The 26,705-nt window shown below is 37.6% G+C and overlaps 1 protein-coding gene across 1 annotated transcript in view; it reads right to left on the bottom strand.

Annotated features, from left to right (window-relative positions):
• LOC120863868 (receptor-type tyrosine-protein phosphatase delta-like) overlaps positions 1-26,705 on the bottom strand; it is a 561,974-nt gene that overhangs the window by 149,444 nt on the left and 385,825 nt on the right. Inside the window, exons 19-21 of the mRNA XM_040240488.1 lie at positions 26,334-26,593; positions 13,968-14,058; positions 8,693-8,902 (exon numbers count right to left, since the gene is read on the bottom strand). Of these exons, the coding sequence (XP_040096422.1) occupies positions 8,693-8,902; positions 13,968-14,058; positions 26,334-26,593 (561 nt within the window). The remainder of the gene's footprint in view (positions 1-8,692; positions 8,903-13,967; positions 14,059-26,333; positions 26,594-26,705) is intronic.

The raw sequence follows: 26,705 nt of genomic DNA, 5'->3' as shown, positions 1-26,705 counted from the left end.
TCAGTTATGTCTGACTCTTTGTGACCCCATGAATCGTAGCACGCCAAGCCTCCCTGTCCATCACCAACTCCCGGAGTTCACCCAAACTCATGTCCATCGAGTCGGTGATGCCATCCAGCCATCTCAGCCATAAAAAGGAATGTGCTAAGTCACTTCAGTAGTGTCCGACTCTTTACAACCCCATGGACCGTAGCCCACCAGGCTCTGTCCATGGGATCTGACAGGCAAGAATACTGGAGTGGGTTGCCATGCCATTCTCCAGAAAAAGGAATGAAACAGTGCCATTTTCAGCAACATAGATGGACCTAGAGATTATTATACTAAGTGAAATAAGTCAAAGTCAAATACCATATGGTAGCACTTATATGGGGAACCCAAAATATAACACAAACGAATCTATCTATGAAGGAGAAATGGATTCACAGACACAGAGAACAAATTTGTGTTTACCAAGGGGAGTAAAGGAGGGTTGGACTGGGAGTTTGGGGTTAGTAGATGCAAACTATTACATTTAGAATGGACAGACGATAAGGTCTTACTGTATATAGCAGGGAACTATATTCAATATCCCTGGATAAACCATAATGAAACAGAATGCACGTGTGTGTGTGTGTGTATATGTATATACACTCACAACTGCCATTGCAAGAGACGAAGATTCAGTCTTGGGTTGGGAAGGTGCCCTGGAGCAGGAGATGGCAACCCACTCCAGAAATCCCATGGACAGAGGAGCCTGGCAGGCTACAGTCCATGGGATCACAAAGTGCTAGACATGGCTCAGCAACTAATCAACAACTCTCTCTCTCATATATATATATATACACACACACACACACATATACACATATATACATTATATATGTAACTGAAGCACTAGCTGTACAGCAGAAATTAATACAACATTGTAAATCACCTATTATTTCAATTAAAACAAAAAAACCTGTTTCTCCTCTTCTCAGTCGAGCACCACCATAGATCCTATTTTCTCATTTGCTAATCTCACCTTATACAGTTCTTATACATCCAGACACCTTTTCCAGATTAGCCACAGTTGACCAAACCTTTTTAAAAAACGTTTTCCTTTGTGACTGACAAGGGATTGTGACTTCCAAATTAAACAGTTCATACAGCTTGATATCAAAGAAACAAGCAACCCAATTAAAAAAGGGCAGAAGATCCAAACAGACATTTCCCCAAAGAGGACATACAGATGGCTAAGAGGCACATGAAAAAAAATGCTCAACAGTGCTAATTACTAGAGACATGCAAATCTTAACTAGAATGAGATATCACGTCACACCAATCAGAATGGCCATCATCAACAAGTCTACAAATAAATAAACACTCCTATTGGTGAGCATGTAAACTGCAGCCAGTGGAGAACAGGAACTGTGGAGGTTCCTTAAAAACCTGAAAATAGAACTACCATATAACACAGTGACCCTACTCTAAGACATTTATCCAGAGAAAAGTATAAGTCAAAAAAATACATACACCTCAATGTCTACTGCAACACTGTTTACAATAAACAAGACATGTGAATAACTTAAATGTCCATGGATAATAAAGAATACATATATACACACATACATCAAAATATTACTCAAGCATAAAAAAGATCAAAATAATGCCATTTGCACCAAAATGGCTGGACCTAGAGATTATCATACTGATTGAAGAAAGTTGGAAAGAGAAAGACAAATATCATATAATACCACTCCATACATGGAAGCTAATTAAAAATATATATATAAAAATGACCCCATTTAGAAAACATAATAGACTCACAGGCATAGAAAAAAACCTACGGTTACCAAAGGGGAAAGAAGCAGGAGAAGGATAAATTAGTTAGGGACTATTATATATAAAATGGATAACCAACAAAGACTGGGATGGGAACTCTACTCAGTATCTTATGGTAATCTAAAAGGGAAAGTAATCTGAACTAGAATAGATACATGTAGACATGTACAACAGAATCACTTTGCTATACAACTGAAACTCACACATTGTAAATTAGCTATTCTTCAATTTAAAAAATAAAAATGCTCTCCTTTGGTTCTCCTAATTCCATACTGAACAGATCCCTTCCTGATCTTTCCAACTGACTACGTCTTATTAACTGTCTCTGAATCCATTTTATGAGCCAGTATTCTTAGATTCTATTCTCTGCCATCTCTCTTTCACTCCTGTGTAGCAAGGTGATCCTCAGCTTTAATTTCCAATCACCATGTAGATTACTTCCCCATTAATGGTCCTTAACTTAGGGACTCTGCTAAGTCCCAGACCTTCATTTCCAAATTCAGTTCCTAGAGATTCCTAAATCTATCCTCAAATTAAGAACTTCGGGTTATTTTTCTGCTTTCCAGATATACCCTCCTTTCGACTTGCTAATTTCATTTCTCTTTCCTCTCAACATCTAGGAATGAAAACTGAATGATTTTATCTGATCAGTTCCCTCCAGTCTCAGCCCTCAGGTCCTCTTTCCATTGTCACACTAGCACTTTTCTCATTACCTCATTCATGCTCACCCAAACCATACCAAGAAGTTCTTTCCTCTAGCAGTCTCTACTGCTTCTAGAGCTACTATCCGAAAGTGCAACTGTAAAACCTTCAGGAGGCTCTCTGGTGATTCCTAAATAAAAATCAGACATCTTAGCATGATTCTTAAGGGCCTCCACAATATTTTTTTTTTTAACTTTACCACATATAACATCAGTGCACTTCAGTTGCTCAGTCGTGTCCGGCTCTTTGTGACCCCATGGACTGTAGCACGCCAGGCCTCCCTGACCATCACCAACTCCCCGAGTTTACTCAGACTTATGTCCATTGAGTTGCTGATGCCATCCAACCATCTCATCCTCTGCCGTCCCCTTCTCTTCCCACCTTCGATCTTTTCCAGCATCAGGGTCTTTTCAAATGAGTCAACTCTTTGCATCAGGTGGCCGAAGTACTGGAGTTTCAGCTTCAACATCAGTCCTTCCAATGAACACTCAGGACGGATCTCCTTTAGGATGGAATGGTTGGATCTCCTTGCATTCCAAGGGACTCTCAAGAGTCTTCTAGAACACTACAGTTCAAAAGCGTCAGTTCTTTGGCACTCAGCTTTCTTTATAGTCCAACTCTCGCATCCATACATAACTACTGGAAAAACCATAGCCTTGACTAGACAGACTTTTGTTGGCAAAGTAATGTCTCTGCCTTTTAATATGCTATCTAGGTTGGTAATAACTTTCCTTCCAAGGAGTAAGCATCTTTTAATTTCATGGCTGCAATCACAATTTGTAGTGATTTTGGAGTCTAGCCACTGTTTCCCCATCTATTTGCCATGAAGTGATGGGGCTGGATGCCATGATCTTAGTTTTCTGAATGTTGAGCTTTAAGCCAGCTTTTTCACTCTCTTTCACTTTCATCAAGAAGCTTTTTAGTTCCTCTTCACTTTCTGCCATAAGGGTGGTGTCATCTGCATATCTGAGGTTATTGATATTTCTCCCAGCAATCTTGATTCCAGCTTGTGTTTCATCCAGCCCAACGTTTCTCATGATGTACTCTGCATATAAGTTAAATAAGCAGGGTGACAATATACAGCCTTGACGTACTCCTTTTCCTATTTAGAACCAGTCTCTTGTTCCCTATCCAGTTCTGACTGTCACTTCCTGACCTGCATACAGGTTTCTGAAGAGGCAGGTCAGATGGTCTGGTATTCCCATCTCTTTCAGAATTTTCCACAGTTTATTGTGATCGACACAATCAAAGGTTTTGGCATAGTCAATAAAGCAGAAATAGATGTTTTTCTGGAACTCTCTTGCTTTAACATATTCTATAAAAATAGACGTCTTGTTACTACTACCAAAATGCTCTATTTTCTCTTTGCTGTCTCCAGTTCCATAATATTTAGTTCCTGAAATTCAACTCATCTTCAACACCTCATTTAAATTTTGCCTCCGTTGAAGCTTTAACTGGAAATAATCAGTCATTTCACAAAATGTAAGTAAAATAATTTTAACAATTTGAGGTAATACTATTTGTTTTTTAATGATAGTGGTCAAACTATATTGTGTTTTGATCTGTGTATGTGCCTTATTTTCTTTAATGAAACTATAAACTCCTTGAAGGTACAGATTTATATAAAATTTATGTTTGTATGCTTAAAGCAGCCGGTACAGGACTTTGCATTTAGTGGGTTCCCAGAAAATCTTTGTTGAATAAAATGCTCATTTTTGTCAAATGAGTGACATTATTAAAACATGAGACAGTATACTTATTTTTCCATGATCAGTAAATATACTTATTTTCAGTCTGCATTTTTTAAAAAGTAGGGCATATTTTCTGAATTTAAGTAGGACAAGCTCTGCAGTCATTCTGGAGAATACATGCTCACTAAATGCATATATGCTAGTCTCCTTTCCCATTTTCCTTACTATGTCCAAGAAAAAGATTGACTTGACTTTCAGATTTTCTCTTGGCATTAAAAGATTAAAAACTCAATATATTCCAAAGCTTCTTAGAAGTAGATAAAAAAGGAAAGATATGTACAGTATAAGGATTTACACAAAGGACTTGGCAAATACATTTTATATCCAAGAAACATGATTCTTTATATAATTGTTTTGCTTTAAATTTTCCCCTATTTAGTAGGTCACATTCAAACTATTTGGGAGACTGAAGTAAGCAAAACTCTGTGATGTGAAATTCTCTACCAAGAGCCTTTGAGATAATAATCTTGGTTAGTCAAGACAGAAATCTAACCAGAGATTTTTCCCAAAGTACATTGATTTCCAACCCAAATCAGGAAATAAGAGACATGTGAAAATGAAAAGAAAAATTTAAAATTATACCAACCTTATGAAAAGAAGAATTTGTTCAGTATGTGGGGGTAATGGAAAAGGTTAAATGTTAGTCATTCTAAACCAGTCCTTTGATACTCTTAATGAGGCAGTTAATTGGGGGACAGATCACGTCACTGGTAGGAAGGTAGACATTTTCTGTATGCAAATTACCACCCCATCCTTTCATCACTTATGAAAATCTGGAGTTTACAAAAGACTGTATCCCTACAAGAGCATTATATGAGTTGAATGCAAGTCTCTTCTAATAAATGCTGACATGGACACATAGAAAACAAAGGAAATACTGTTAGTTTTGAAAGTGATGTTGAAAAGGATAATGAAGAAAGGGGCAATTTAGACAATTTACATTTGGAAGGAAATGCTAATTATATAATTTATTCATATGGTGATACTTTCCAACACTAGTAGAAACATTTGGGAGACATTAGAAACCAGAGTCTCTGACAGTGCATGATCTGATGAACTTCCTTTTCGTTGGAGTCTCTGATCTGCCTCAATGTTCCGAACGTGCTTTAGGAAATGTCCTACAGCTATTTAAAGAAAATTTCTTTAAATATCTAAAAATAATTTTAAAAAAGAATATGATTCCAGCATCCCATGCTCTGACTTAAAACCTTCAACTAGAAAGAGAAAGCTTATCCGTACATTAAAATTCCAGGAAGCCTGTCACTTTGTTTTCAAATGACACCCTGTGCACAAAGGTAAACCAGACAGAAACGCTACCTTTGTGTTTTGATTTTCCACAAGGGAATTCCTTCAGTCATTTGCAGAGAAGCCCCACTGTATATGCTAACACCTGATGTGGAGAAATCTTTGATATATCTTAGACTTCCTATAGAGTGGAAGGGCCTGGCTCTACCTAATTGCCATACCTGTCAGTTTTAGGCCCCCAAAGAAGATACAGTTTAGAATATATATATTAAATGTTAATGTGACCAGCCACTTCAAAATCTACCTCCCTCCCATCTACATTCTCGCCCTCTCTCTCTGTCTTTTTAACATTCAAAGCAACGGAAGCACAAAACAACCTAAGAGCAAGATGAATTACATAAAAGAAGACAACTCATTATTTAGAGTACCTTAGGAATCCTCTGTTTTATTGAATTATTTTCTAACTTCCTTGGCTTTTCACTGATAAAGTCACTGGTAAATTGCTGTAATTTAAGATACAGGCTATGCTTGCCTTTTCCTAGAAAGAACTTCCCTTGAATCTGGGCAGAAAGCACTATGGGCTCACTGGCAGTTCTAGGAGAATAAAATACATACGATCACCACTCCCCTCTCAGTCGATCTTTTCATATACTTGGAAATATACTATGTTTAATCTCAGAGTTTGTTAGTTCCTATTGTAATCACACAGGCTAAGATCTATTAGGTATTTTGCAACAACATACCTAGTATTAAGTGCACACACACACACACACACATATATATACATATTTGAGAACAGTCAGTTTAAGAGGATGAGCGATGAGAAAAGAGATGAGCAATGATAGCTGTCACCTTTCTATCCAGACGTGTGTCACATTAAGATTCCTATAAAAGGCATCCAAATTGAAAAGGAAGAAGTAAAACTGTCACTATATGTAGATGATATTATAGTATATATAGAAAACCCTCATGTCTCCACCAAAAATATTATTAGAACTAGTAAATGAATTCAATAAATTTGCAGGATACAAAATTAATATACAGAAATTTGTTGCTCTTCTATATACAAATAATGAACTCTCAGAGAAAGCAAGAAAACAATCCTGATTAAAATTGCATCAAAAAGAACATAAAACCTAGGAATACACTTAACCAAGGAGGTGAAAGACCTATACTATAAAACACTGATGAAAGAATTTGAAAATGATAAAAAGAATTGGGACGATGTCACCTGTCCTTGGATTGGAAGAACTAATATTATAAAATGTCCAAACTACCGAAGGTAATCCACAGACTTAATGCAAACCCTATCAAGTTACCCATGACATTTTTCACAGATCCAAAACCAAATAACCCTAAAATTTAAATGAAACAACAAAAGATTCTGAAAAGCCAAATGATAGAGGAAAAAATGAACAAAGTTAGATGAATCTTGCTCCCTGACTTCAGACTACATAATAAAGCTGTAGTAATCAAAATCGCATGGTACTGGCACAAAAACAGACTAACAGATCAATGGAAAAGAAAACAGACTCAAGAAATAAGTCCATGCACCTATGGTAAACTATTTTACCACAGAGGTGAGAATATATAATAGAGAAAAGATAGTCTTTTCAATAAGTAATGCTGGGAAAGCTGCTGCTGCTGCTAAGTCGCTTCAGTCGTGTCCGACTCTGTGTGACCCCATAGACGGCAGCTCACCAGGCTCCCCCGTCCCTGGGATTCTCCAGGCAAGAACACTGGAGTGGGTGGCCATTTCCTCCTTCAATGCATGAAAGTGAAAAGTGAAAGTGAAGTTGCTCAGTTGTGTCCAACTCTTCGCAACCCCATGGACTGCAGCCTACCAGGCTCCTCCATCCATAGGATTTTCCAGGAAGGCTAGACAACTACATATAAAAGAATGAGATTAGAACATTCCCTCTCTTATTCCCTCCCTTATTATATCCACAATAATCTTAAAATGGATTAAGGACCTAAATGTAAGACCTGAAACCAGAAAACTCCTAGAAGAGAATATAGGCAGGAAATACACAAATCATATCTTTTTTTTTTTCTCTCTTAAGGCAAAAGAAATAAAAAGGAAAAAAAGGACCTAATTAAACTTTGCATAGCAAAGAAATCCATCAACAAAACAAGATAACCTACTGAAAGAGAGAAAAATATTTGCAAATGACAAGACTGCTAACTATTTAGTATCCAAAATATAGGGATACCCTGGTAAAGAATTTGCCTGCATTGTGGGAGATCTGGGTTTGATCCCTGGGTAGGGAAGATTCCCTGGAGAAGAGAATGGCAACCCACTCCAGTATTCTTGCCTGGAGAATTCCATGCACAGAGGAGCCTGGCAGGCTACAGTTCATGGGATTACAAAAAGCTGGACAGGACTGAACGACTTTTACCTCACCTCACCTTATCCAAAATATAAACAGCTCATACAACTCAACATTCTTTTTTTTTATTTAAAAAGATAATCCAGTTAAAAATGAGCAGAATACCTGAATAGACATGGTTTTGAAAGAAGACATACAGACAATAGTCATATGAACAGAGGCTCAACGTCTCTAATCATTACAGGTGAATGAGTAAAGAAAATATGATATATATATATATATATATATATATATATATGCAATGGAATATTACTCAGTCATAAAAAATTATGCCATTTTAAACAACATGGATGACCCTAGGAAGAATCATGCTTAGTGAAATAAGTCAGAGAGAAAAAGACAAATACCATAAGATATCACTTACATGTAGAATCTAAAATAGTAAAACAAGCTAATGAATACCAAACAGAAACAGACTCACAGATATAAAGAACAAACTAGGGGTTACCAGTGGAGAGTAAGAAGGGACCTGGGGCAAGATGGGGGTCTTGGATTAAGATATACAAATGCCAGAAGAAGAAAAAAAACAAGAAACAAACGGCACCATGCACTATTGATCTGGACTTCATAAACTAGAAAGCCACCTAAATGTCCTGTGATTAGAAACACAGCCTTATCTGTAATGAAATCACAAGCAGATTACTCAGCAACAGTCAAAGAGTAGACAGCCTGTTACTACATTGAGGTCAAATCTCATGAGAAACAATTAGGATGCATGTAGCTCCGTATCCCCCTTTCTGGTGAAACACGTATTTAAGAATACCATAGAAAATAAGACAGATGCCATCACATTTCACTTACAGACTCTGCGTGTTCCATCACTGCTAACACAAAGAAGACATACTCTTGACCACTTTGGAGCTGCTTGTTTGTAAATCCACCATAATGTTTGTCATCCCCCAGGGTGAACTCGGTGGGAAGGACATCAAAATGAGCGGCAATATATGGCTTTAATTCAACTTCTCTTCCATGACGGAGGCTTCTGCGTTTCCTAGATATCTCTTTAAGCAACTTAAAGAAAAAAGTGGGAAACAGAGAAAGAAATGTAAACAATAATAACCCAACTTAATGACAGTTTAATAAGGGAAATTAATTCAGGGCTGGGAACAACCCAAATACAATGTGTCCACTTCTCATGCGTGTCAGCATTACTAAATCTCAGTCTGTCTTCCAAATGCCTGTCTTGTTGGTAAGGTAAGACACTGTATTGCGGTTGCAAGGCTCCAGCCATAAACACAGAGCAATTAGATCCTTTACTGGTAGCTCACATCATTGTCCACTCTAATGAAATCCTTTCAAGGGACAAGAAAGCATTACAACTTGTCTATGGAAAAAAAAAGTCAGTTTGATTCACAAAAGCCTGTCATGCAGGCTTTATCACTGTGATTTATTAAACAAGTACTAACCTCAGATAAAGTCAAAGGCCAACATTTTGAAGAGATTAGTACCATGTTAGACTGCTTTTAGTAATGACATAATTTGTATGATGTATAGTCCCTCAAATAAGCATAAAATAGACTTTGATGACCAATTTTTAATTAACATTTTAAACAGACATTGTCATTTATTTAACAATTTTTGGCTTGACTTGTCTCCTTGATTAACCATTTAGGGTACAATTCCTTGCATTTATCATGACAGCAAGTTTTTTCAGAGCTAACAGCTCTCTGGAGATATTAAATTATCTAGCTAGGTGATAAAGGCAGGTTAGAGATAAAATAATTATATTACCCAGAATGAAACAAACATAAACACGCATATATACAAATCCTTCATGTATTTTGAAAAGGAAAAAACAGTACAAATTATGGCTTGATACTCTATTGTTTTTGGAGTCACTATTTGGAGAAAATCATGTTAATGATATGACAATTTCAACATGATGACTAAGTTCTCACTGCTCCCATTAAATACTGATATTTTATCGGGCTTAGGGAAAGTTTATAGCAGTCTGAGATGCCTTTGAATCTAAGAGGCAACTTAACTGTTTTTTTGAAAGAATGCTGATTGATTTTACTACCTTTATAGAGAAGACTGTTTATCTGAGACCCTACACAAGGAAAGCCAGGCTTCTGTAATAATAATAGCTGCAGACTATACACACGGCAAATACCAAGAGCTTCTGTTAGGAACTTGATGGTAAACTTGTCTCTAACACAAAGGTGTCAATGTGCTAAGCTGGTCAAAATTATAACCTAAAAATGTAAAAATTACTCTTTTGTAATTATTATATATAATTTGTGCCCATGTTATTGAATATTTAATTTATAATGTTCTCAAATTTTCTGTTAAAATTTGAGTTTATTGATACAATTAAAATTATTTAACATGTAAGCTCTTTTATGAAAACCACAATAGACTTCTTTAGCAAAACTGGACCATCTCATGATAAATTCAGATAGACTGATCAGTTATGGACCAGCTGGCCTAAAATAAAGCTAGTCTAGAAATATAGCACTATCTTTCAATCCTGTTGTCAAATTTAGGTTTTCTTATAATAATGATAATGGCAATAATAATTGTATTTGTTAGGCACTTACTAGGTGCCAGGCACCATTCTCAAGAGACTAAACATAGCTTATTTCATTTATTCATAAAAACTCTATAAGATAGATTATTATTACTCTATACAAATGAGGAAACTAAGGCACAACAGAAAGTAATAATATTGGATTCAATTGGTAAAATGAAATTATTTGTAAGATATTTTTTCCAACCATATTTTTGTTTACTTGGAGGCTGCACAATATTAAAGAAACACAAATGCAACATTAGGCTAAATTAATACTCTTAATTGTTTAACTGAGTCTATACTTAAATATATAATTTTTGTGTATCTGCTTTCATTAACACAGAAAAATGCATACTTTCTTTTTTTTCTGGATTCTTTAAATATTTTTTAAAATTCTGATGTAAATGTTTAATATATACTTGAAAAGTCGCTACACAGGTTCTTGTTGATATGTAGGAGATGAAGGGCCATTACTTTGAGAAGGACAAATGCAGTACAGATGAGCTGAAAAGCTTTTTGAAGTTGGTTAATCAGAAACATTTACCATCAGTTGTTTATGCAACTGTGTCCCCTCTTCTACTTCACTGATCAAACTCTACCTTGATTTTATTCATACTTCAGATGTAGGCAACTGTCATAATTCATCCATATCACTGTCATGAGTGAGTACCTTTTGCTGGGGTTTCTTTAGAAGACTTACAGGAAGTACCTTAAAATATTTCAGTGTTTTGGTCCTCCTTAGACCCAATGCTGCCATTCCCTAAGGTCAAACCTGGAACCTGAGGCTGCCCTAACCTCTGTGGGATGCTTCCTGTGTTATACTTTAAATGGGTCAAGTGTGCTCAGATGACATGAAGTGAGCCAATATGTTCAAGTTACAACCACAAATGACCACATTATTTTATAGCAAGCCTTTGAAGTACAATGCGATGAAAAGCTTATGATATATTACAAGACTTGCCCTGAATTAAATATAACTAATATTTTTAGGAGTCATTCTGTCCAAAATTCATTTTGACTATCAAGGTCTGCTCTGCCCAGTCTGACCTTGACAACTAAGACTTCCAGTCTATGAATTTATTATGTGAAGATTATCCCCAGACAAAGGATAAATGAGCTCAGAAGACAATACTGAGAGTGACTCTGTTTAGAAAGCCTCTTTCTATTTTTTATGGGCCTCGATGTGAAGCACACATGTGGAAATCCCCTTAGGCCACCATTCTATTCAATGATAGGGTTTCAGTGATTTGAATTATAGGCCTTTCTAAAAAATCACTTGGTCAAATACATTTAAGAGAGGAACACAGCTTTGTCAAACCTGGCAGTACCAAGCTATAGATAAAATTACTACAATGCTTTTATTATCCATGGTAGGAAAAAAAAAATCTGTCTGTAGGAATCAGAAACTGGATGAGTAAGCACAAAGTGAGGCCATAGCCTACTTTCATTTGTTCCCCTCCACAATAGTTACAAGATGTATTGGAGGTAATTCCAGAAGATATATCAAGGGCTTTAGTTTTTTATCAGAAATAATTTTCATTTTCCAGTCAATGCATATCTTATTTCTTCCACCATTAATTCTACAATGTGGTCTCAATTATATCAGTAACAAAAGTAGGAAAGAACCCATCCTGACCCCAAAATTTTGAATTAATAAATGTTCTTTATCGAACTATTATACAGATTAATGCACCACAACTTGTGGGATGATTAAAATGACCCTTTGTTATGGGAATCAGCAGCAGAGACCCATAGAATTTAATTGCAAGAAAGTTCAATGTCATATAGCTCTATACTTTAATCCATTAGAATTGCTGTACATTTTGGAGGTTAAAACCTGGCTATAAAAGAGAATCAGCCTGTTATTACTTACTATCAAATGGCTCTACTTCTAAGGAAAGCCTTTTTTTTTTTTTTTTTAAAGTATTTTATGTCATTTTTGGCTTGGATCTTAACTCCTTGGAAACTGTTTTTTTCAATAGATAGAAAGAGTCAGATTTTATAAGTTGCTTTTCCATTTTAAATCCAATTCCAACTGAATTCTGTATTTTAGCTGAGAACTGATTAAAATAATAAAGAATATGTTAGGATTAACTGATCAGTTGCAAGTAAACCATGACTTGCTTCAGAATGTTTACAGAACAGTTCATCAGCTGGCATTTTCAGATAGACTCCTCTGACAGCATAAAAAGAGTTTAGTTCCTTTAATATCAGCAGAAAAGAAACGTAAAATATAAAGCCTAAATTACTTGACAACATTATAGAAATGTGCCTCATTTTACACTCCTTCAATGCTTATCTAATCACTACACGTTGACACAAAATACAGTCCGAACCTTCAACTCATCTCCCATTCCAAACTTGATCAACTTGAAGTCAGATAAATGAAATGGGTGATGATGAACCATACTTCTAGGGATGACATACGTTTGCCAAAAGAAGTTAACAGTCCTTATCTCTCAAGATCATAGTCTCCTTAGTACAGACATGAATGAAATAAACATTTCCCTGTAACGCAGTTAGGAAATTTCTGCTTTTCTTTACTTTGTATGAACTAATTTGATGGAGAGAAAATACCTAAGAATAACAGGTTGAGTTATAAGATGTACAACATGCTGTAAATAAATTCAGTACATTAAAATATCATATTTCCCCAAATAGGGACTTTTGGCTTTTGACTTCAGAACTGATTGAGACTAGAATCATATTAAAATCATAAAGTCTCTCCTATATGGTATTTCAAAATGTGAACCCCAGCCATTAATTTGCTGTGGTCCTCTGAGGGTCTGGCTTAACCCTTCCGATCACACTTTTCTCATCTAAATGGAAGTATGAAAAATTAGCTCTTGTTCTGTATTGTATGTATTCACTTTCAAAAAAAAGTTTTTTGCAAAAACAATACCAATGTACTTACTGTTGTTATTGTAAGATTTTAGAAATTAAAATCATACTACCTTATGGTACTTTTGTACCATATTTCTTGCTCAGCTCAAAATTCTGTGATTTGTTTTGTTTGCTCCTAAAGTTATATGCATTTTTGATTCTGAAATCCTATAAAACACAGAAGGTAGTAAAAATGTGCTAATCAGCACAATTCTGTCAGCAACTGGTCAAGAACACATAGTAGGTCAAGTGTTGAACTCTGGTGCAAACTGTAACTTAGCATTTTTAACAACCTCAACTACCACTGCACTAATGAAGTGGACCTTGGAATTCTTAACAGTGGTGATTAAGTCTTTGCTGACAATTCACTTCTCCTTCCACACCTCTGCATTATGTTTTACAAGGAACAAGGGGCAAAATATTAAAGCCAACAAAGATTAGATAGGTTGTAAGCTTTACAGCAGCTTAATGTCTTTTAATTAAAGAAAAAGCTCTTTGTTGGGATCCCAAGAGGTTAGCATGCCCATAGCACTGAACCATCCAACTAGGCAGTTGACCAGCCAGCCAGCCATGTAGGAGCTGATCCGCCCAGATCAGATGCTGAAAGGTCTCCACAGAGAGGAGACACTTATTTTAAAAATTAAGCAACTAATGAAAGATACCACCCAAAACACAGTTTACCTCATCTAATTCCATTTCATCTGGACTCTCCCATGGCTTGATAAATTTCCCACGAGATTTCTTCAAAGGCACAATTATTATGTAGTAACCTCTGCATGAGAATAGACAGATAAAAATAAGGTTAGTTCAGAGGGAAAAGAAGATGGATATATCCTTAAATCTTCCACAGACCAGTGATTGAGATTGAAAGCAAATTATGAATATGGAGTGACTTGTCTATCAATGACAAATAACCACCTGTTTGTTCAATTTTAAAAACAACATGGGTAGACATTTATGTGTAACTTCAATGATCTTGTATGGTAATATTACTATGGTTGACTGCCCTTTATTAGGTATCATAAACAGAACAGAAAGAGTTTGTTAGTACCCTGTTGCTGGACACATGCAAGGCAGGTATATCGAAATCCACCACCACAGGCTGCTGAGCCAAGAATTTTCTATGACATTAATTTATAAGAGCGTTTTTTAAAAAGAAGATGTATAATAAAAATTACTCTGTGCTGTGCTTAGTTGCTCAGTCGTGTCCGACTCTGTGATCCCATGGACTGTAGTCTGCCAGGCTCCTCTGTCCATGGGGATTTTCCTGGCAAGAATACTGGAGTGGGTTGCCACGCCCTCCTCAAAAATTACTCTAAGCTCATATAAATGCCTGTACAATGATGATGATTTTGTTTACATACCATATAAGTACTTTTTATTTGGAAAAAATAAAAGCATAAAAATTACTTGTCATCTCACAGTTATTAAATATATAAAGGCATAAAGGTTCTCCTCGCTTTCTACCCATCAAATTGCACATCTTAAGGTAGAACTGCAGAAATTTTGAGACAGTCACTATCTGAGGCTTTCAAAATAGATTTTAATACAATACACTTACAGGAAAAGACAAAAAGATTAATAAGCAAGTCCTCACATTGAGAATGGTCAACTTCACTTTATGTATAACAGTACCTGTCCCCAAACAGATACAGGTTATTTGTAAAATTATTTTGTGACTTCTATATAGTGTATACCCTGCTCTGGTATTCACAGGGACTCTGTTCATACTGATTTTTGGTAGTTCCTATACAAAGACTTTGAACATAGATGTATAATAACAATTAGCACATTAATCACTTCCTACTGTTCATGTATTATAGGAAATGCATAATTTCACTTTGCCCTGTTTAAAAAAAAATAAAAACTTTAAGAACAGGTAACTGACCAAATAAATAAATAAATAAATAAAATTCACAGAGACTGAATAATTGCTCAAGATAAAACAGTAAGGGGATATAAGTGAAAGTGAAAGTCACTCGGTCATGTTTGACTCTGCGACCCCATGGACTATACAGTCCCTGGGATTCTCCAGTTCAGAATACTGGAGTGGATAGCCGTTCCCTTCTCCAGGGGATCTTCCCAACCCAGGGATCGAACCCAGGTCTCCTGCATTGCAGGTAGATTCTTTACCAGCTGAGCCAAAAGGGAAGCCCAAGGGGAAATAAAACTATATATAATACCTACATACATATATTTACATATATGTGTGTTGTGTGTGTGCTGTGCTTAGTCACTCAATCATGTCTGACTCTTTCCAACCCCATGGACTGTAGCCTGCCAGGTTCCTCTGTCCATGGGATTTCCCAGGCAAGAATACTGTAGTGGGTTGTTATTTCCTTCTCCAGGGCATCTTCCCAACCCAAGGATTGAACCCACATCTGCTGCATTGTAGGCTGACTCTTTACCACTGAGCCACTGGGGAAGCCCATATGTACGTATGTATGTGTGTATGTATGTATGTATGTGTGTGTGTGTGTGTGTGTATAAACTATGGCAAGAGTCTGCTTTTGTTTCATTTACTTTGTATCATAAAGCACTTCTTAGACTCTATACATTTTGTGGAAATTTATTGTGGAAATGAACACACACCTTTAGAAGAGAAGACTGCCACTCAGGAAAGGAATGAGAGAAGGATGGGCTCCATCAAGCTTGTGTCACATTCTATTACAGAGATTAATTACACACACAGGAGCCTTCATTGTTCTTAAAGCAAAATCTGTAATAAACTCAGCAAATCTTGTGTGATTAAGAACTTCATTTCCACAAACAGAGTCTAGAGCAACTCTATCCAGTATGGTAGCCACTAGCCTCCAGTGGCTATCAAGCACTTAAAATGTGGCTAGTCTGAACTGACAGCTGCTCTATACAAGACAATGGATTTCAAAAACTTAGTATGAAAAATAAATGTAAAATATCATAGCAATATTTTTTAATAATGGTCACATGTTAAATGATAATATTCTGGATATATTGGGCTTCATAAAATATGTAATTAAAATTAATCACATCCATTTCTTTGTACTTTTCACCATACCTGCTAGAAAGTGCAATATTTCACATGTGGCTCTCATTACATTTGCTGGGCTGTGCAGATCTAGAGTGGTTTCTAGTAAAGAATGTGGCATCTAGAGACACATCTAGCCCAGAATGTAGGTTCTGCCACTAATAAGCCATGTGATCCTGGGCTGATCATCTAACATCCCTGAATCTCAGCTGCACATTCTGAAAATGTGAGTAAATAATATCAGACTTATTGAGGGAAAATAAATGGACACAAAGTGCTCAGAACAGTGTGTATCACAGAGCACTTAACAGAAGCCAGCTGCTACTGGCTGGTACTGACCATCGTAGTGGGAGAGATGGACGAGAACGCAGACACGGGGACAGTGAAATTCCCTCAGATGCAGATTAAAGGACTTAGCAAACTTTTTTTTCTCCCTGACCTAGAAATTCAGGTCAAACCAGACAGCAGTAGCTGCATTCTCTCCATGGTGCTCTGAACAACTCATCAGCAGGCTCATGGAATCACATCACTTGGCCATCCGTTTTCTTTCCTACAAATAATCTTGATGAGCAAGGAGGGTGAGGAGAAGGAAGAGGAGAGTACATGAGCGAGGCCAATATCTTTTATTTTATGATCCAGAGTAAGCTTCCTCCTCTTCTTGTCCTCCCACCACCTGAAGGATTTGCCAAACAAGTCCATCATGTTAAATCAGCTTGGAGAAGAATGACAAGGGCTGCAACCTAGCGTACAAAATGACATTGCAGGTGGGCTTCATAAACACACTTGTCAGGGAAACTCTTGCTTTTCACTACCAATTGCACAAAGAACAGCTTGTCTTTGCCTAAAGCGATGATACTGCACATGATCAGGGAGTTCCCATTGTTTTCCTTCAGAATCTTCTAAATCCAGGTTAAGCTGATGAATTCTATAATTTTATTTCTGTTTTCATACTCCGAGTTGCCATTCTTGTACATGGAAAAAGAACTCATTCTTCCTTCTGCACCACTCCTTGACTACCCACGTCATTTGTGGCTCAGATAAGAATTGAACAGCCTCCCCCATAACAATTAATTAACAGTGTGGTCAGATATCTATAACCTTTTCTCTCCAAGACCTCTAAAGCATTCAACGAGGGCAGGCAAAGTGGAACCTGCTTCAAAGAAGCTCTCACCTCCTGAAGAAATGAGGAGGCGGGAATTTGGAACTCCTGGGTCTAAGTCCATACATTTCAGTTGTATTCTCAGCAATGACAGTTTCATCAACCACCACCCATTTGCCTTTCCTGAAGCTTAACTGTCCCCTCAGGATACTGCTTCCACTGTAGACTTCTCCAGTAGTGGCATGTCAATTTACCCCTCTCCCTCAGCCATGAGCCTCACGTTTAGGGCTTGGGGTTTCTTTCCTAGTCCCCTGTTGCTTCTCGCAGGTGTCTTTCCCTCCACCCTTTTGCTACAAAATACAATGTGCATGCATCTGTGTGTGCATGCTCAGACTTGTCTGATTTTTTGCAACAACATGGACCGTAGTAGCCTGCCAGGCTCCTCTGTCCATGGGATTTTCCAGGCAGAAATACTGGAGTGGGTTGCCATTTCCTACTCTAGAGTCTCTTCCTGACTTAGGGACTGAACCTGTATCTCTTACATCTCTTACATCTCCTGCATCGGCAGGTGGATTCTTTACCTCTGCACCACCCACCCTGGCTTGATGGTCTTCCCCCCCACCCCAAACTGCCATCATTTTGGGTGATTTAACCCGTCAGAGGGCTGTACCATGAACCACCCAAGATTCAAAATTCCTTGAACTCTTTTGTTCCAAAACCCACATCCTCCACTCCACCTTAGCTGAAATCTATCATTGCCTTTCTCTGTGTCTGAACACAAGGAGCAGTATACAGTCTGAAAAGTAATGAACAGGGTAGAATGATGCTATAAGTTCGTATTCAGCAAACTCCAAGAGAAGTTCAGTGATGCCTATCAATATGACCACCACTTACCCAGTTTCAATATTCACAGAAACTTTTTCAAACTTTCTTTCCTGGCCTCAAATCCTGGATGCTCATGCCTCTCTGCTACAAGATGGCTTTATGTCTTATATACAGAGGAAAAAAAAAATTTAGACAAGAATACCCTCCCTCTCTAACAAACTACAAGACCACCTATATCTGGATGCAAACTGTAGTCTTTCTCACTGGTACAGTAGAAGGGCTGGCTCCACTTTTCAAGGTCAGTTACTTTTTCTTGAATTGGGTTCCACATCTCACTCTTTGGATGCTGACCATACATCATACTCCTTGCTTTTGTTGAGTAGTCGCTAAGTTCTGCCTGATTCTTTGCAACCCCATGGACTGCAGCATGCCAGGCATCCCTGTCTTTCACTATCTCCTGGAGTTTGCTCAAACTCATATCAATTGAGTCAGTGATGCCATCTAGCTATGTCATTCTCTGTTGCTCCCTTCTTCTCCTTCAATCTTTCCTAGGATCAGAGTCTTTTCCAGTGAGTCAGCTCTTCACATCAGGTGGCCGAAGTATTGGAGCTTCAGCTTCAGCATCAGTCCTTCCAATGATACTCAGGGTTGATTTCCTTTAGGATTGACTGGTTCTAGTTTCCCATATGTCTGAATATCTCCATCCTCACTGGATTCTATCCATTAGATTTCAATCACTGGAAGAACAAAACAAACCACATCCCGATCCAGTCATCACTCTCCTCCCTCTTGCGGCCCCAGTACTGAGAAAGTCCTTGCTGTTCTCTAGGACTTTACCTTCCATTCACTCCCCAGTCAATGGTCCTCTAGCTTCTGCCCCATCTGCCCCCTCACCACCTTCACCAGGGTCCTCAAGCTTGCATCAAAAAGAGAGTTTTGGACTCTCTTACTTGATCTGAGGATTTATAAGACCCTACAGGAAACATTTTCAGTTCTTCCTCTGTATCCAACTCTCCTAGTTTTCTACTAAGATCTCTCACCATGTTAACCTTATGTCTTTAGCAGGATTTATTATCTGCTGCCCAGCTTTTCAACAGGGGTGGAATTCCTCAAGGATCTGGCCAAGGATTTCTCTTTCCTTCCTCATTTCTTGCCATGTGATCTCATTCCAGCTCAGGGAATCAGTTAACCCCTCAGTGTAGATCCTTTACCGATACGTATCTCCAGCCAAGAGTGCTCCCCTGAACTCCACAAGTGTCTCCCATTCCAACTTTATATTTCCATTTCTATGTCACAATAGGACCTCAGATTTACTGTGGTGAGAATAAAACAACAACAACAAATGTGGCTCCAAAATAAATCCTCTTTCAGTACTGCACCATGATCCATTTTAGTGCACACTGTAAACCTAGGTGTTACCAGTGACAATCTGTGTTAACTCTTTCCCTCTCTCATACCCAAGTTACCATCAAACTCTACTACTTCCAAACTCTCTACAGTGCATTCATTTTTCCTCCTCCCTACCGCCACTGCTTCAGCTTTATTCCATTGTCTCATGCTTGGACTACTCCTAAATTTCTCTCTCCATTGAATTTAACCTCCTTTAGTCCAATCTCTGAAATTTTACAATATTTTACAATAGAAAATCAACTGTAACATTTCCATTTTAAAAAACTTTTCAATGGATCCTGGAATTTATCTCTCTGTGTCCTGTGAGCTATACCCTGCTGGGCTTTTAGTTTCTTGAATTTACTTTGGTCCATTCCATCTTTGATCATTCTGTACCATCTGTTTAGAATCTTCTGCCACTCCCAACAAATTCCAAGTTAACTCTTCTCTTTTCTCAAATAGCAACTCATTTTTTACTGACAGACTGAAACCTTTCCTGACCTCTGATTAGATCAATGATCACAACTATATGGTCTTTAAGGAACCATTTTTTTATTGATAATTTTCGTCTATGTTTAAGACATGTTTGCATTTTTCAAAATGCATTCCTAAAGCAGATATACATATATTCCCCAAATTTGTTGACTTTGCCATTTTATCACTGAATTCTTCACTGAAAAGTAGAAGTGGGTAAAGTGGGTAATTCTTGGGGATTTATGCCTCTCCTAGATCAGGGTGGTCAAAAACATTTTAGAACTCTTCTCTTGCACTAGAACTTTCCAACTTGAAACCTCATCAAGCTTCTTTCAATCCAAACCAGCAACAACATACCTGAACAGAATTTGTAAAATACATAACTCCTTACTGCAAAGGTTCTTTTCGATACAGCGAAGTTGTGACCCTAGTTACAATCTCACAGGATATAAGGAAAGTAAGATAACTGATAGGAAGAGTAAAATGAGGAACTAACATGTCCCTACAAGTTCGTAACAACCAAATCATATGAACTCAGAACCTGATCTAAATTTAAAAAAAAAATGCTTTTGGACATAGATCAGCTTTATATTGGAGAAGGAAATGGCAACCCACTCCAGTACTCTTGCCTGGAGAATTCCATGGACAGAGGAGACTGGTAGGCTACAGTCCATTCGGTCGCAAAGAGTCAGACACAGCTGAGTCACTAACACATCAACAACAGTGAAAACACTCTGCCTGTCTAACTCAAGCTTGGAGTTTAGCCTTCAAATACTCTTTCCAACACAGACCTTAACTATTAAACTAATAGAAAAATAAATAACTTGAGAATCAGTATATTTGAGAAAGCCCTGGACTACTTATAAAGCAAGCTGCGTTTTCCCAGTATATTAGATTTAATTAGGTAAGTTAAATCTAACCTTCAGAATTTTAATTATACTAAGTAAAGTTTTACTAATTTTATTTAATATGTTATCATCAAGGGGCCCAGCTCCATATAATTATATGGGAAGGTGAGCTCTGGTCTTTGTGGAAGTCCCACTTCAAATTGAGGAAGGCTTTTTGTATTAACAGTCCATATTGCATTCTTGAACTCATTATTTAACTGGGAGGTCAAAATCTGTCTCAGATTTTAATGATGAATGTCATGCCTTGCATAATTTTTTGATTTATATATATATATTTTGCTATGGTCATTTGGGTATATACACTGTTTAACTCAAATTAATTAACCACAGAAAAACCAAAGCTGTCTGAATGATCTTTCCAGTTTCTGTGTTTAAATTAAGGTTTCTAATCTTTTAAGCTATGTGTTGTCAGACATTATTAATTGCCTTAAGTTCCATTTTCATCAGTTAGAAAATGGCAGGTGATAGTACTGTCCTGTGGGTAGCCTCTTTATTTCTCGCCTCTAAATTCACATGACAACCTACCAATTGTAGTGTTCCACATTTAACATATTTTTCTAAAATCTGTGGCTGAGCATTTGTAACTGATTCCTTTTGATTCTGAGGTGTGTCTGGGGCTGTTCTATTGATGCCTAATTATCATGGAGTTCTTACGCGTTTATGATGGTCTTAGGAAAAAATGTCCTTGTTTGGTCAATACATTTCATGGTCAGAGGCACAGTTGTGGTTCAACATGTAGACTCTGGAGCCAGACTGCCTAAGCTCAAATCTTTCCTCTCTGCTATTGTGTTACCAGGACAAATCACTGGGTTGGCCAAAAGATTTGTTCGGGTTTTTCCATAACAGCTTACAGAAAAGCCTAAACTTTTTAGCCAGCTTGATAGTATACTACCTTATAGCTTCCTCAGCTGTAAAATGATGAGGGCCCTTGGTGTGAAGATTACAGCAGTTACTGTGTGCCGTGTACTTTGAAGAATACCTAGGAAGTTCTCTGTCCTTATTAACTATTAGCAGTAGCAACTCTGATCTTGCTTGGGCCACTTAGTGTCTCTGAGTCTCACCTTACTCACCTGTAAAAGGGGAGAACACCTACCTTATAGGTGGGAAACTTAAGTCAAATGATGTAATACATTCAGTAAACTGTAAAGTGCTATACGTATTTAAGCCTTTACCATGTCAATAACAAAAATATGTTTAATCAATTAAACACTAAATAGCTTATAAATTAAAACACTGAGCTGCTACTAGGTCGTATCATGTGTCATGAATCAATTTTGCTCTAAGAATGTCTACTTTTATTTTTGTAAAGAAAGATAATCTGAAAGCCAAATCAGTAAGATCAAAGAAATCTGAAATTTTATAGAATGCTCTTTTTCTTCATTTTTATTTTTCAGAAACATGAAATTGTTGCTATGGAGTGAATTTACATTAGGTACCTTCTGGCAGCTTTTTCTCTGAGTACAATCTGTGTGGTGCTTTTTTCTTTCTTTTTTTTTTTTTAACCAACCAGAGTAAAGTCCTGCTCCACACAGTCACAGAAGTCCCCTTTGTTACTGCAACTTGCTACTATAGGATGGTGGCATTGCTCAAGTTCCTGATCAGCATTCTGTCCCCTTAGTGTATTCAAACAGAAGGGTGAAGTCCCACAAAATCCCTAATACTAGAACCTGCAGTACCTCCCATGGCTGTTCCACAAGAAATCTGGCCTTTCCCTAAAGGATTGCTCAGCTTCTCCACACAAAAGCCAAGTGTGAAATCCCAGAAGCAGCTTCTCCACACAAAAGCCAAGTGTGAAATCCCAGAAGCAAGGAGCTCTACCTGCACTATGCTTACAAGAGACAGATTTATGTTTAGACGGTGAGGAGTTCGGGTCTGGGGATTAAGATCTCTCAGCTTTCTTGCCCAGAAACAAGGAAAGCACAGTTTCTGTTGATAAAACAAAACAGCCTTTCAATAATCGCAATTGTATTTTGATAGAAAAACAAATTGGACTCATTTTTGTAGTTAGCTTTTACATAAATCCAAATTAGCAACCTGCTCCAGAGCTCTGGAATCAATTCTTTTCTCGTCCCTCATTTTTCCTGTAGAATATTTAACAGAAACCTCCATTCTAATATCTGAACTTGCCAATGACTGCAAGTGGCACAGCCTGGCACACAGCTTTTTGTCATATCTGATGATGCCACATGAACCAACCTAGAAGACTAGATGGGTAACTTTATGCTATTGCTCCTTTAGGAAACATAATGAATAGGAATTATCTGGAGTTTTTTGCTAACATATTTGCTTTCCATTTCCTATGGTTCTTATACCCTTCCCCAGTTTTGTCTTTTGCTCTTGTTTTTTCCCCAGTGTTTAGAATACATTTATGGGAATTTCTAGAGCATATTTTTTTTCCATAATGGTCTGCTTTCTTTTTCTGATCTGTAATAGTCTCTCATCTTTGTTATCAAACATTTTAATCCCTTTTCCTGACTCCCATTTCAAATGTTACAAAGAGTAAGTACATAAATAAAACAAAAAGAAAAACTGAACGACCTAAAGAAAAATACTAAGAGAGAAACTCGATTTTGTAGTATAAATTTACTCAGAAATTGGAAAATTAAAGAGAAATATGTTACCATGGACTAAAATGTCATTCCAGTGATGTCTAAGACATTCTACTAAGCTAATCTGGTAAATAGGCATTGAGATTTTTTTTTTAACTATATAAAGAAAAATTTGGCATTTAATAGTTAAAACCATAGATTATATGATACTATTTTTGCCTTTCATCTACTCTTTCCCAGAATAGACAGTACATATTTTTAACAGATTGAATTCACAGCCCATTGTTTATAGTTCTTTATTGTTTGCAACTATTTTACCTTCTTTAAATCTTTCTCATTGTTCAAGACTCATTAGATATCAGCTCCTTCTGGATCTCTTTCTTGACATCCAAGTTGGGCTAGAATTCTGTATTTATGTTTCCACAGTACCTGGCAGTACTTGCTCCACTATATTCTAATTATCTATTCCCTGTATCTGTTTGCCCACTGTAGGGTAGGGTTTTATCTCAATCATCTTCCTACTCTCAGACCTAGCGCTGGCAATATGGTATGTCTAGAATATATGTTTGTTGGATGTCAGCTGAAAAGGCTCAGTGGATGGGGACGATGTGGCTAAGTAACAGGTGCTAGTCTTCCTGTTGTTTGTGAAATATTACATGTGCTGTCCTTTGCTTGAAACAGTGTCTTCCCCCCTCTAAAGCCCCAGACCAGCTTCTTGTCATTTTTAAACCTCAGCTTAGATGTTTGGGACTTCTTTCCTGAACTACTAAGCTGGGTTTGGGAGCTCCTCCTGTGGCCTCCCTTATCTATCTAATTTTTGGTATCATAGGACTGCACTCCACTTGACTCTCTACTTGTCCAAATTCCCCAATTAACTACCCTGTGTAAGAGCTGTGAGAAAGTCTGCATCATCTCCACTGAATCCATGAAACATGGTCTGGCACTAGGGTGAGAGATCAAGTAATATTCACAGGCTATTTAAACAAATAAATAATCTCATTTTCATACTAAATTTTGCTGGAATAAAAATCATAATAATAGTCCGTTCTTGATTCTATTTTTATGAATGACACAACAAGAATAATGGGCAAAATGGAGACTAATAAAAATGGAGACTAATTTCACTTTTACCTCATGTAAAATGTACACAGACTTAAACTCATTAATTTTCTTCTGATCTCTCACCCTTCAGGATGAATGGCAGCACCATTTGTTTCATTATCCAAGCTCAAATCTCACAGCCATCTATGACATTTTCCTCTCTCTTGATTGCTCCATGAAGGTCGTTGCCATTTCCTACTTCTCTGCCTCTACATCCCATTTCTAGCATCACCATCTCATTTCAGAATCTTATTTGTCTAGAAATAACTAACTGCACGCCAGAGGGGGCGACACATGATGAGATGGTTAGATGGCATCACTGACTCAATGGAATGAGTCTGAGCAAGCTCAGAGAGATGGTTAAGGACAGGGAAGCCTGGTGCGCTGCAGTCCACAGAGTTACAAAGAGTCGGACACGACTTAGCAACTGAACAGCAGCAACTAAGTGCTCAGTGACTGCTCAAAACTCTTCTCTGTGGTGCTCCAATCTTCCGACATGCCTTCAGGAGCCATCTTCCCTAAGAACTGTCCTAAATTATGTCACCAGATTGCTACGAAATGTAAAGGCTCCAACCATCCATAAACTATGTCTGAATGCCTCTGCTTGACCTTCAAACCTTTCACAGCAAGTTCCATCCAAACTTGATCATGTGGAATAGAAGAAATGACAAAGGGTTTAGTCTTATCCCAAGCTGGGAGCATAGGTTCTAACATGCAGCAGACACACAATAAATATTTCCTAAAATGGTAATAAAGGAAACTTGGGTTTTATTATACACAGACGATCTCATGTCACTCTGCTGCATAAAATCCTTTAATGGATTTTCACTGTCTACAGCAGCAGTCCCTAACCTTCTTGGCCCCAGAGAATAGTTTTATGGAAGACACTTTTTCCATGAACCAGGGGTTGGGGGATACTTTCAGGATGATTCAGGCACATTACATGTATTGTGCACTTTATTTCTATTATTATTACATCAGCTCCATCTCAAATCATCAAGCCTTAGATTCTGGAGCTTGGGGACCTCTGGTCTACAGGATACCATCCCCACTTCTGAGCACGACTTGGCTCTTGCACACCTACCTCTCACCACTCTTGCCCTGGCTCTCTCAGCTCCTGCTTACAGAATTGCTTGCTTCCCGTACTCATGAGCCTTTATGTACAATTTCCTCAGTCTGACTTTTGGACCTCTTATTTTTCCATCAAGATTAAATTCAGAAACTTTCTTGACCCAGACTCTATCACTAGCATGTATTACATCTTTCTGTTTCTCCGTACCCGTCACCCTATGGTAAACTAAAGACAGGGACAATATCCTCTTTTTTTTTTTTTTTCCAGGGTTTACCACAATACTCCTACTTAATACACTTTGGTGAAAACACTTATTTTCTACTGGCTACCATCAACTAGCTATATAAAACCAACAAACTACTTAATTGACTGGACTTAATTTCCACTTCATAAAACACTCTCATTAATGCAACATTAATGAGAATCTGTGTCAAAATGAACTCTAGGAAATGCAACAGAACATGAATAATAAAACTGTGAGCCTATGCAAAAGCCTCTTTCACTCTATATGCGGCAATATATTCTACACATTCTTTTATAACCAGGTAACACCAAGATGTAACCTTTTTTTATCTTGTTTACATGCATTTCTGTGGTTCAGCCCTGACCTGCAGTCAACTTACTTTATGTTCTCATTTGCAGGTACTTCGGGCAGTTGCACGGTAATCATGCCATCCAAGTTAGTCTTCCCGATGAAGGCAGGCTTGGTGCGGAGAACGTCGGGTGCGGTCTTAGCAGTCACCCTGTGCTGCAGCCCCCCGGCGCTGTTGCCACGATTCGTCAGCACAAAGGAATAGGACTTCTCAGGCTTCAGGTGGACAATTAGCTTCTGGGTGGCACGGCCATCCACCTCTTCTACCATTTTCCCATCATCATAAAGAATCTAGAGAGACACAACCAATCAAAAGGATTTGGCTCTCAGGCAGGCAAGGAATATTTTCTAAACTAATGTGTACCGGCTTACAGAAAACACATATGGGTCATTTCTAATTTGG

This window comes from Oryx dammah, unplaced genomic scaffold (assembly GCF_014754425.2).
Source record: "Oryx dammah isolate SB20612 unplaced genomic scaffold, SCBI_Odam_1.1 HiC_scaffold_1, whole genome shotgun sequence".
NCBI lineage: Eukaryota > Metazoa > Chordata > Mammalia > Artiodactyla > Bovidae > Oryx > Oryx dammah.
This window is presented reverse-complemented; position numbering and strand designations above follow the sequence as displayed.